Here is a 12,530-nt window from a genome sequence, read left to right on the forward strand (position 1 = left end):
TTTGCATGAGGGATTATTTATTTTGACACAAATCAAAATGGCAATAGGCCTTTTCCTCCTACCTCTTCCATCTGCTGCATAAGCTCCTCCTCTGAAATTGTTCCATTTGGCATTTCATTCTGCATTGCCTCTGAAGTAGACTGCTCACTGAGAGAAGCTTCAAATGCATGGTCGGAGATCAACTCTGTATCATCTTTCAAATTAATCTTATCATGCATGTTGGTTGGTGCATTTTCTCCAATTGGAAAGCCATCTTTTGTTTTCTCTGAGGTCACAACATACGACATAATTCCAGTTGTATGACTCTGAGAAACTTTGATTTGAGTCAGGGTTGTTTCTGTGCTTTCCTTAACCTGAAGAGAGAAAACAAAACAGACTCATGACAAACTTGCAATTCATGTTGAGCCCTCCCAGTTAGGAGTCAAAATGTGATTTCTTCCTATCATTCTTAATGCTTGGTTCTTACATTCACATTACCCATTTCTAACTCTTTTCACTGGTTAGGTTCACCATAAATGTTTCATGAAGTATTTTATATATATTCATTTTTCTCAGCCCTCAAGCAATCATACATCACTAGTATAACTATAATGATTGAACAAAAGCATAGTTTCAACCTCACTTGTATACATCTATTTGCAAGTTTTGTGCTACAACTTCTCATTACTCAGAACTCAGAGCACATAGATTTGGTAGCAATTAGGTACTTGTCCAACCTTCACTCCTTCCTCCACCAAAGATTTTTCCAAAATTTTAAAACTTAAGGGCTCAAGCAATGAAGGTTAATATTAATATTTTTTTAAATTGATCTGAGACCTAGATAATAATCTCAGAGACTAAAAAAGTTACTTGACTACCTTTAAAAGACTTCACTAGACTTGGCTACCTTTAAAATACGAACATATTACCTTCTTTATGCATTTTTATTTGAAATTATAACTTTAATACATGACCAATATAAGTCTACTTAGCATTAGCAACATGAAAGGATGGTTATTTTTTCCATAAAAATTATTTGCTAAATTTCTTAAGTCTTTCATGAATCTCATGGTATTAAAGTAGATTTTTTCTATATTTACTCTGAGATTTGATGATGACTTCCTTTATCATATTGGTTCCAATTCATTTGCTGCAATGAGGCATGAATACTTCTGTTCTCATAATTTTTCCATCTGTTAACAGTGGACCTTCCCTTTTTCTCGTCCAAATTGACCAATGGACAATCAAATAAGACATGAGGGCAAATCGAAATCAAATAGACCAATAGGCATTAGATGTAGAGGGTCAGTTAATCACGAGGAAGTTGACACAGGTTCAGCTATCACGGCTGTATCGCACCATCTACATATATCTGATGAAGTTCAAGCACTTGCCCTTAAGTCGGACAAGTGTCTTAAGCTCATGTTGTAACATAAATGAAATCATAAGACCAGACAGAACTTTAACAGTCACAGTAATACTTCAGGGAACACATTACAAAATTATTTCTTTTAATAAATGGAGGTCCACGCATATTGGGCAGGGATTGGCTCAGAGTTTTGCGGTGCTGTCTACCATTTAACAGGTGAAAGAAGGAAATTTGACCAAAGTAGGCCAGGTCTGGGAAAACTTTCCTGAACAGTGGAATGAAATATTGGGGCTGCCGTAAGGTTATTGAGTAGGGGCACAGCCAGGAATTAAGGCTAGGGGGATCTTAGGTGCAACAGCACCTAGGGTGTGTGGTATACCCACCAGGATAAGCGGGAGGTGTGGGGGCCCTCCCCCAGAAAATTTTTAAGGTAAATGGTTCAAAATAGTGAGTTTAATGGCTTTCTGAAGGATATTTTATTAATCCTAACACTTTTCCATTCGTATATTAATCAAATTAAGTAACATGGATTAAACTTAAAAGTTTCTCTCAGCTCTGGGGGGGGGGATTTATAACCCAAAACCGCTGCACCAGTGGCATTGAGCTGCATTGGAAGCAAGGGGCAAACCCAGTATTTTGCTGCCCCAGTTCAATGAATTTTGCTATACATAGAATCTAAGTTTCGGGACCAAAAAAAGTGGGACTTAAGCCGTACCCTCAAAATCCGGGAACAGGTACCCGGACCCCTCGTCTTATATTACCCCTCCTTGTGGTGAGGGATCGCGGTCATTCAATTGCTCATTTAGTCAGTTTTCAAAATAAATATTTGTTCCCTTCTCTAAAAATATAAACTAAGAATTGAATTCTTTGTCTTATGAGTAGCATTTACAATTTTAAAATGAAAATCTACCATAAATATTAACTTATATCTCGATTTCAGTATATACACCAGCATGGAAATTGTTGCTGCATTAAATGCATTAATTTTGATGGTAGAGATTCATTCAAAATTTGACAATTCTCAGAATAAAATGAGGAATTCCATTCAAAGACTGCAATTTATGTGCAAGCAACGATTATCCATATAGCTAATACATACAAACAAATTATGATTGACCGCAAACCAATAACGCTGGTAGGGTTATAAACCCCAAAAGGAGGGAGCCCAACAACCCTCGGAGTCCGAGATAATGCGAAGTCCCCGCTAGGAAGGGTCAAAAAAGGTTGGTGCTGAGAGAGTGTGATTATCTGCGAGACCCTTCTTAACAAATGACCTGCAAAAATACTCCGTGCAGAAGGGACGGAAGAGTCTTTTTGGGCTTAGTACAGCAGTCATGCTAAGGAGAGAACTCCACCAGCTCAAAAGGGTTAATATACATCAAGGACTAATCAGATACCATAGGCTTCCCATTGGGATAACATCTGCTCCAGCAATTTTTCAAAGAATTATGGATCATCTGTTGGAAGGTTTGGAGGGTATTGCTTATCTTCAAATATTATCATCACTGGGAAAAATGATGATGAGCATCTTAAAGATTAGCGGAAGGTGCTGGAAACGTTGTGACCTTTTTTTGATAAAGGTAAATTAGGACAAATGCAAGCTGATGAGGATATTTTTAGTTTTCCTCGATTAAAAAATTGATAGGGAGGGCCTTCATGCTAAAAAAATGAAAAGATTTCCGCTATTTTAAATCCATCTCAGCCAAGAATTGTATCTGACCTGAGGACCTTTCTTGGTATACATAGTAGAATACTACTCCAAATTTTGCCTGATATGGCTACAGTAGTGTACCCATTGTATGGGCAACATAAAAAAAAGGTTGCAAGGCAGTGGTCGGAGGAATGTTTCAAAGAGTTGAGGAGTTATATATAAAACCGTATCCGGCTCGATTTTGTGGAAGTTCTTTATATCCATGATAAAAAGAAGAACACAATGGTAATTTCCACATTGTGTTCTTCTTTTTATCATGGACAGTTGAGGAGTTCATTACCACTACCAACATGTAGGCTCAATTTGGTCATTCACTGACAGTTATTTTGGAAGGTAATGCTTTCCTTTATGGGTTGTGAGAAAGCAGTCATCAAGCATGCCTATCCCAATGGGATTGAGAGACCAATTGCATTGGCATCACGTTAATTGATCATCCGTGAAAGGCACTATTTTCAGATTCATAGGCATCAGTTTTTGGAATTAAGCACTTCACTCAGTACTTGTATGGTAGACTGTTCATTTTGCGAACTGACCACAAACCCTTGATTTACATTCTTGGAGATAAAATGGGAATTCCTCAGATAAAAGAAAAATGGCTGCAGAAGAGGGCGAACAATTACCAAATATGCCATTAATAGGCTGAGGATAATAGAGTGGCAGATGGGCTGTCACGGCTGATGGTAGAAGTGAAAAGGAAATTGGAAAAGGTAGTCTTTTACATGGAATTATGGAAGAAAGAGTTTTTTTCCAGTTACAGTATCAGCCGTAAGCAGGGAGTCCTAATGGGATAAAATTCTGAGCAGAGTTTTGAATTATTGCTCATAAGGGTGTCCACAAGAGGTAGAGGATAATACCAAAGTAAATACTTGCAGAATGAATGAGTCAAATGTAGAAAAGGTCTGTTTAATGTGGGGCTATAGGGTCGTATTACTTGAGAAGTTAAGTAAAAAATTATTGCAAATATTGAAAAATGAACGGAATGAAAATTTGTTTTTTCCTCCTTCTGACTCTGCCACAAATGGGGCAGCAGAAAATGTTGTTAAATCTTTTAAAATAAAATAAAAAGTGTGATTGAGGCTAGAGTATGGTTAACTATTGCATTGTCTCCTTTACTTTAAATCATCAGGATTACACCCCATGTCACCACAGGGGAACTACCAAACAAATTGGCATTCGGTGGTACATTGATATCAAGGCTAAGATGTGTTGAACCAAGTTTGGGGGCAGTAGTTCAGGAAAAAACTGAGAGAACAACAACAAACCTACTGTAGGGGTGTGCTCAGATCTTTCAAGGTTGGTGAAAGGGTAATGGTTTGCCAGTACAATAATATGTTCAAATATGGGCAGATGGAATAATCATAGAAGTGAAGGCTTCCAGGAATTATGTGGAGAGAATGGTGGAGGGACATTTGTGCCATCACCATGAAAACCAAAAGAGGGGCTTGGGAAAAACTGGATCAGACTGACACAATGATGCCTCCTTCAACAGGCTGTGAGAAATGCAAAAATGGGAAGTCAAGTAAGCCCTTTCAATCTTCCTTTGGTACTTATGCTTAATACTTACTAGGACGACGAAGTAAAGGAGGATATGAGAAAGATGGGAGTCCAGCTGGATATGGCAGGTGACTGTAGAATGTTGAGGCGTTTGATTGGTTAGGCTAAAGGCCATCTAGTTTTCTGATGGCCACAGGAGTAAGTAGAGTAGGAGTAAGTAAGGCCTTTCTTTTCAGCATCCATTGATAGAGAAATCAGGAGGATGAGTATTGGTGGAGGGGCAAGACACCACTTGGGTTAAAGATTTTAAGTCCAAATACTCCTCCCACCTCAGTAGACAGTGGAAATGGGATGAAAAATGAGAGTGTGAGGTGCAACAGGTACCCTTCAAAGAAGAGGAGGGCAAAGGTGGTACTGGACCTATAAATTTTATATTGAGAATGCATTTTATTTTCTTTTTTCATTTTTTTCCCTCGGAGGAAAGGTATGTTATGCAAGTAGAGATTTTCATTATTCCTCTGATGAAATAAATGGGTGCACGAGTGTCATGTTAGATACAATCAGATGCCAAGATGTGAACATTGTGTCTAAGCTTTCCTCTGTCCAAATGCATCGGACTATGATTGAGAGATTGAGATTCAGTAATTAAATTTCCGGCAGGCTACCAATGAAATTAAATCTCACAATCTACTATGGTCATATCATTCAAATTGAGAATATTTATTTTGAATTGCCCGAAAAATATTAGTAAAGTAATAAAAGTTTAAAACCTTGTTTTATAATAATAAGAAATTATAATTGCAAATTGATTAAAGCTGCCCTTTAAAGATAGTAGTCTGTACATTAAAGTGGAATGCTGTTTCAAAAGTTCCCCCTAAATCATGATCAACTTTAATTTCAATGAAAACAGGTCCCAAATTCAGTCTGAAACAAAAAATTGCAAAAAAACAGACTGACAATGGGAATGGGAGATCACTGAAGGTCACAGAAATGGTTGGTGCATAGCAAGGAGAATTTCTCAGAAATATATAAAAACATATATATAGGCAGATCTAGTGGGTGGGGGGGAGGAGGCACGTGCCCCCCCAGACCCTTAAAAAATATGCAAGATTTTAAATACGGTTCCATTATCATTGCGTTCGTTTTGTATTACGAGGTATCCTTGTGCCCCCCCAAAACAAACTCCTGGATACAGCCTTGCTTGTGTCCCCCCCAGAATAAAATCCTGCATCCGCCCCTGAATATGCATATAATGGAAAGTAAGAATTTAATAGAATGAATGGCACTGTTAACTGCCAGGGTCCAAAATTAATGCTTTAATGAAGATAACAATCGCAGGGAATATTTTTTCACAAACAACAAAATCACTAACCTTGGTGCCACCCTTCCTTGCCATCAAGCCCATCTTCCCCAGACTGGGCGGAAGGGGAGGGGGTGGTGGAGGAAGTGGAATCACTTCCTCCTCTTCTCCCTGCTTGTCGGACGTGTCCACTTCTCCAGACCTGGTGGCCTCAGGATCTATCAAAACTTGTCCCACGCTGTCTTCTACCTCATCATCCTGCCACCAATGAGCCAAATTAAGACCTGTTCCTGATCCGCCTCCTCCTCCATCCGATGCGGTGTGGTATGATGACGAGCGAGATGGACTCCTTGTGCACTCAGAGGCTGTGACAAACTCTTCTTCTTCATCATCCTCTTCAGCACCCTCAGCTTTCATTCTAGTATATACATCCTTGAAAGACAAAAGTAATGTTCTTGTAAGTCAAGCGGTGGGACAAATTTACCCAAGACCATAATTGACTCAGGTTAACTCTATCAAATGTTATTATTGGAATTAGATACCCTTAATGAGACTAGCATTGTGTCAAAGCCTAGAATAGTAACACTTTACAGGACAGGGGCGCAGCAAGGAGTTAAGGGTAGGGGGGGTTTCAGGCGCAACTAATACTGGGGGGCTTGGGGGTAATGCATACCCGCCAGGGTAAGCGGCAGGTGTGTAGGCCCTCCGCCAGAAAAAATTAAGATAAATGGTTCAAAATGGTGATTTTTACGGCCTTCTGAGGGATATTTTATTAATCCTCACACTATTCTATAAGAAATATTAGTCCAATTAAGTAAAATAGATTTAACTTAAAAATTTCTGTGAGCTCTGAGGGGGTTTTATCCCCCAAACCCCCTCTCGCTGTGCCGCTGTTACAGGATATTCCACCTCTGCATGCATTCCCTCAAGGAAGAAATTTGAGGGACATTCCTCCACAGAAAACCGCCACCCAGTGAGAAATGGGTGGTGGAATCCACGTGGAACCCACGTGGAGAATTAATGTGGATACCACGTGTTTTTGGTCGTGGAATCAACGTGGAACCCACGTGGAAATTTGGTGGAAAAATTAAAACAGCAGTTGGTGCTGTCCTAAAACCATTAAAACCTCAACCACTCTATATCTAAACCTTCTATATATGTGTCTACGATTTTTCATGTGCTCTCATGGCTGCCTTTCCACGAATTATATAAAAATAGAATGTGCGATACATTTTCACATAACTAGCGTGGCTTCAGGTTGATAAATGACGCAATGTCACCAGAGAGTTAAGTTCCACAAATTAGAAATTCTGTTTAACATTTTATGATAATCACCACAAATCCACTTGAAATCAATGTGGATTCCACGTGGGTCCAACCACTCAATATCCACCACCACCAAATATCCACCACTCAACGTGGATTCCACGTGGGTTCCACGTGGATTCCACCACCCATTTCTCACTGGGCATATTATTGGGAAATGTAGAATTTCTCTTCTCTTCCCTTTTCAATGAAGAACTCTTTGAATATGTGCCAATTTTAAACCTTCAATTATATTTTTAATTTTAGCAAAAACTGATGAAGCAGATATTCTGAAGGGGCCAAGATTAGCCATGCTTGCATCGACTTCAAAAACTTAAATTTAAAAATAAGACATAAAATATTAATATCAATAAAAATGATGCCTATAATTAGAATTTCAGGAAATGTTTTTCAAATTGTACTAAAATAAATTTTTAGCACACAAACATACATGCAAATAAAAAACTATTAAGTCCTCTTCTTCAATGACTTATTTGAATTAGCACATTTATCAAAGCCCTGATAGGTAAAAAAAAAAAACTATTCAAAATTTTGACTACATGATTAGGGAGCAAGGAACTAACCCAGCAGCCAGTAAGTTAAGTTTTAATGCAGAAAGATAAATAGATGGATGTGAGACCATGTTGTAGCCAGGAATTTTGTTTGAGGGGGGGGGGGCAAAACCAGGGGGGGAAATTTTGAAAAACAGGGTACTAAGTAGAGGGTTTGTAACTAATTTTAACACTTTTCATAATAGAAAAAACTTCATTTTTCAAAGAAATATTTTGTAAACTGATGATTTTTCAAAATTTGGTTTCTTTTTGTGATGCAAAGTAAGAGTATTTAAAATGTTTATATTTCAGTGGAGTCCAGACCCCTGGGACCCTCCCCTTGCTACGCCACTGATATGGGAAAAGAGTTAATGGTTATTCATTAAAGTGATTCAAGTTGCAGCCCTAGGGGATGTAGACATGATTCTCAATATGCTTCATCTTTCAAGAAATGAAATTCATAATTAAACACATGCTATGCATAAATTTCCTCTGTAATAAGATAACAAGATTGAAGTTGAACTAAAATCAATGTAAATGAATATACAATCACCATCAAATCAGAACTATTAAATGATTTCCAAGCTCCATGCATCATGTGAGTCACATCACTTAGGAAACATAGCTACAAAACCATGCCTATATGACCGAATTACTTAATATGATTTGATTAAAAAGAGTCTGAAACAGATTACACCTACTTGAGTAGAAACAGCACTGGATACTCCATCAGGAGCTGCCATTCTTCTTCCGTTTAAGGTGTTTGAGTGAGGCCTCAAGGATGGCCTATTTTGAACGTGTGGTGATGGGAGAGTCGATGAAGATGAACTTGAGGAGTCAAGAACAGATGAGTATCCACTAAAAGATAGATCAGAACTGAATGGTCTTCGTCTGGACTTTCCTCCAACGCTGGCAGTTGATGAATTACTTGGTGGTACACTCGCACAGAGGGAGTTGTCCAGAGACTCAGCCAAAGCAGTGACCTCAGAAAGCTTCTCAGAGATTGCTTCTACAGCAGTAGCATTGTTATAAGGTTCAGAGTTGACTGAAGTGGTGGTAGGTGGAGCAGATGGTAAATTCTCAATACCACTTAAAGCTGTGTTTCTCCAGCCAGAATCCTCAATGATGGTTTTCTCTGGACTATTTTCAACCCTAAAAAAAGGAGGTCCAAATTAGAAATAGTGCATCCAATAATCTATGGCATGATGTGAGGGATTTTGAGGAGTGATTTGAGGGAATTTAAAAAGCCACCATGATCTACAGTTATCGATTATATGGAGCAGTGGAGTATGGATAGATTGACAACCCTGGGATTCCCCGAAGCGAGAGCAGAGCACATGGACAGAACTATGACAGTAATGGGTGTATACATTTAAATCCAGTGTCAACCAATTAATTAGGTAATGAGCCATAAACACCTCTGTTCCATTTGTCTTTCTTTTATTGAACTTCGACGTAAACTGAATGGCAGATGAGATCACTTCATCATTTAATGTCTGTTTTTTTCCAGTAAACAATGACAGTGAAAATTTCTCATGTTTCACACACGGTGACATTTTTCATACCTCCCTCCAACTTTTTAATGGGCAAGTTGAACATCATGTGAGACCTGAGAAATGTTCACTGCCACCAGAGGCGCAGCTAGGAATTAAGGCTGGGGGGGTTTAGGTGCAACTTAAACAGTGGTGTGTGTGGGGGTATAGTATACCCACCAGGATAAGCGTTAGGTGCGAGATTAATAAATTGCGGAATTTTAAGATAAATGGTTCAAAATGGTGAGTTTTACGGCTTTCTGAGGGATATTTTATTCATCCTCACACTATTATATTAGTAATATCAATCCAATTAAATAAAATGGATTAAACTTAAAAATTTCTCTGAGCTCTGGAGGGGAGGTTTTATCCCCTAAATTCCCCCCCCTCGCTGCGCTACTGACTGCCATCACATACTCTCCATTTTTAAAGTTAAAAATAAGTCTTATTTTCTTCATGACAGCCACATTCATGGAATAAATACTAAGGCAGAAATGCTGTTAACAAGAATGTTTATTTGATTCATTTAAATGAAAATACACAGCTCTTACCACTCTCCCTTCCTAATGAAAAATATGATGTGAATAGCAAACCCTAGTAGGCATTGTGGAAGAAAGTGACAATAACTTTCTGAAAATAAGGAGTTGCTATCTACTGACTCAGTTCCTTTTACTCACGATGGGATACAATGGCTCGACAGCTGCTTACCAAAGTCAATTTTTCAAATCGGCCAATGGTTTACAGCGCCCTCAAGAGTAAATATAACCAAGTATACTGATTATTAAGAGTAAGGGCCCCTCAAAATCTTTCTTCAGGCTCTTAAAGGAGATGTAGTGACAAGTTCTCCTGAAAGAATGCCACGCCAGGCCCTAAAATGTCTCTTGGTCATCCCATTCCAGTTACATTGATAGAGTATTTGGTAAGACAGTAAAAGAGAAGGGGAGCACTATTACAAAGGCTTACCAGCATGACTAATTCTCATAAGAAAAAAATTATAACTAAATAAATAGATGTGGGCCACAACATCAGGAGGTAGGAAGGGTTTCGTAGCACACAAACAGCAACTTCTATCAGTGGCGGATACAGATGGGGGTGAGCGCCCAACCCTTGTGGGGCCGCCCGTATTGCCAAACATTGCAGAACCACAATTGTAACTTTTTTATATAGTAGGATAGCATTTTCTTGTATTTTGACATAATCACTTTAATTAAAAACTTCTTAAACTTAGCATGTGACTTGATTATTTTTTATTACGACAAAAGTAAAGGTAACTCAAGGTATCTTTTGCGCCACCTCTTGAGTTATTTCTGTACTCGCTTCTGACTTCCATTTGGGTTAAACTGTAATCCTGGTAGAGTTTTGTCCCTTTGATATGAAAGGCTTTCAAATTTTTGCTGATTTTCCATTTATTTAACTAACTAGGACTAATGATGGCCAATTATCGAAAATTGAGAAAAAAAGATGAAAGTGTTGTTGATCAGACTGATGGAGCAATGATATTACATTGTCCAATTCTTAAAAATGGGTAAACAGATGGATTATTGAGATTTTACTACTAATACACATCATGATAAGTGTGTACCTCTTCACCTAAAAATATTGTAACACTAACCAAAAAATTGAAAGCAAGTTGTTTTTGTTTGCAGAAAATTCGAAGCTCCGACGTACCTACTCTGAATTTAAAGACAGATCATAAAATCAACTATTCTAAACCTTACTTTTAGCAAATAATTTATTTTATAAATATTTTTATACCAACCTAAAACACATTAGCATGATCATTCTAAAAGTATCAATGGTGAACTCTGCACCGAGAAATCCCTCTTTCCTCACCGGGCACTTCAACAAAAGTGGCCCATTCAACCATATGTTGCGCCTTATTTCAAAAACAAATCATATGATGAGAGGGCGAGATGTGACAATTTAATGTTAAAAATATTGTTTTCAAAGTTTTGTCGAACAAAAAAAAATTTAAGTTTAAAAATTAGGGAGAAAGAATGTGAAGGAAAACAGATTCAGTAGCACAGACATCATAGAAGGATTTAGGGGGGGAAAGGGCTCGCGTCCCCCCAGACGCTTAAAATATAGACAAGATTTATACACAGTTATCATTACGCTTCGTTATATTATGTGTATTGAGAAACTTCAACCATTTAATTTCATATTAATAACTTTCATATTAAAATTAAAATAATATTTTGCACAGTAATTGCTGTATGTTGTTTTTAATCTCAAATATGAGAAGACCATTTGCCTGTTAGACCCTTGTGCCCCCCCTCTCCAGAAAAAATCCTGCATCCGCCCGTGACAGACATCACTTATAAACTTATGCAAACATAAAAGCACTTTGCTACATATAATGACAGGCAACTTCATAGAAACAGAAAACACGCGTTGAGTCCTAAATAATTTTTGCAAACCATTTATTAGAACGGAATAAAGAAAATTAAACATGAAAGGAGATGTGCTTACTTTGAAGGTAGGCAATGAAGATATATTATAGTATTAAAAATTGAAGGAGCAAAGTTTGGACGGTCCCATTAAATTTTACGCAACGATGGAGCCTCGGGATACTGGAATGCCGATAAGCCTTGTCAGCCCTTGTTTATTCTCACTTCTCACTGCAAGTCGGCATACAAAATATTACAGGTGAATGGAAATTACGGCATAATTCAAACCTAAGGTGCATTGAGAGGTTCATCAAATGCATCCCAGTTCCACGCACCTTCGGAATACCACACCATTCGCCTCATCTCCGAAGTCGGATCTACCTCAGAACAAAAGACAAATAATTGGCGAAAAATATTCTTAAATGTCTCTCTTTGATTTTACACCCAACACAATTCCGACGGAAAAATTAATCAAAATTCGAATTTAGATCGAATTAGATCCATTCAAAGTCATTATCTCTATCGGACACTAGCTACTCCTTTCTTTGGTCGGTACACAGCTGTTACCAAATAGTAATTCTCTTTGCTGTCATTTAACTTTAATAACCATAAATTATTCTGAGGTTTTCATTTTAGAAATATTGTTTTCTTCCTAGTTATTCATTCAATACTGTCGATGCTGGATATTATATGTATCGCGTGTTAAATTCTCTACCCCAAGCACAATATCGAATCCGCGCGACCAGCTTTTGAACTCCTAGTCTATAGATATGTTCCCCTACCCTCAAGAAAATCCCCTCAATGCTCAAAATACATTATTAATTCCTGGTTCAAGCTTCACGCGATTTTGATGGAGAATGAATTGCGCATCACCGTCTAACCCATGGTGCCATTCAACC

At 38.0% G+C, this 12,530-nt stretch overlaps 1 protein-coding gene across 4 annotated transcripts in view; it reads right to left on the reverse strand.

Moving 5' to 3' along the window:
* LOC124167698 (titin) overlaps positions 1 to 12,530 on the reverse strand; it is a 290,842-nt gene that overhangs the window by 219,480 nt on the left and 58,832 nt on the right. For all 4 annotated transcript variants that reach the window (XM_046545725.1, XM_046545709.1, XM_046545700.1 and 1 more), the window contains exons 14-16: positions 8,411 to 8,861; positions 5,926 to 6,285; positions 63 to 353 (exon numbers count right to left, since the gene is read on the reverse strand). In XM_046545725.1, the coding sequence (XP_046401681.1) occupies positions 63 to 353; positions 5,926 to 6,285; positions 8,411 to 8,861 (1,102 nt within the window). The remainder of the gene's footprint in view (positions 1 to 62; positions 354 to 5,925; positions 6,286 to 8,410; positions 8,862 to 12,530) is intronic.

The sequence above is a fragment of the Ischnura elegans genome, chromosome 1 (genome assembly GCF_921293095.1).
Source record: "Ischnura elegans chromosome 1, ioIscEleg1.1, whole genome shotgun sequence".
Taxonomy (NCBI): Eukaryota; Metazoa; Arthropoda; class Insecta; order Odonata; family Coenagrionidae; genus Ischnura; species Ischnura elegans.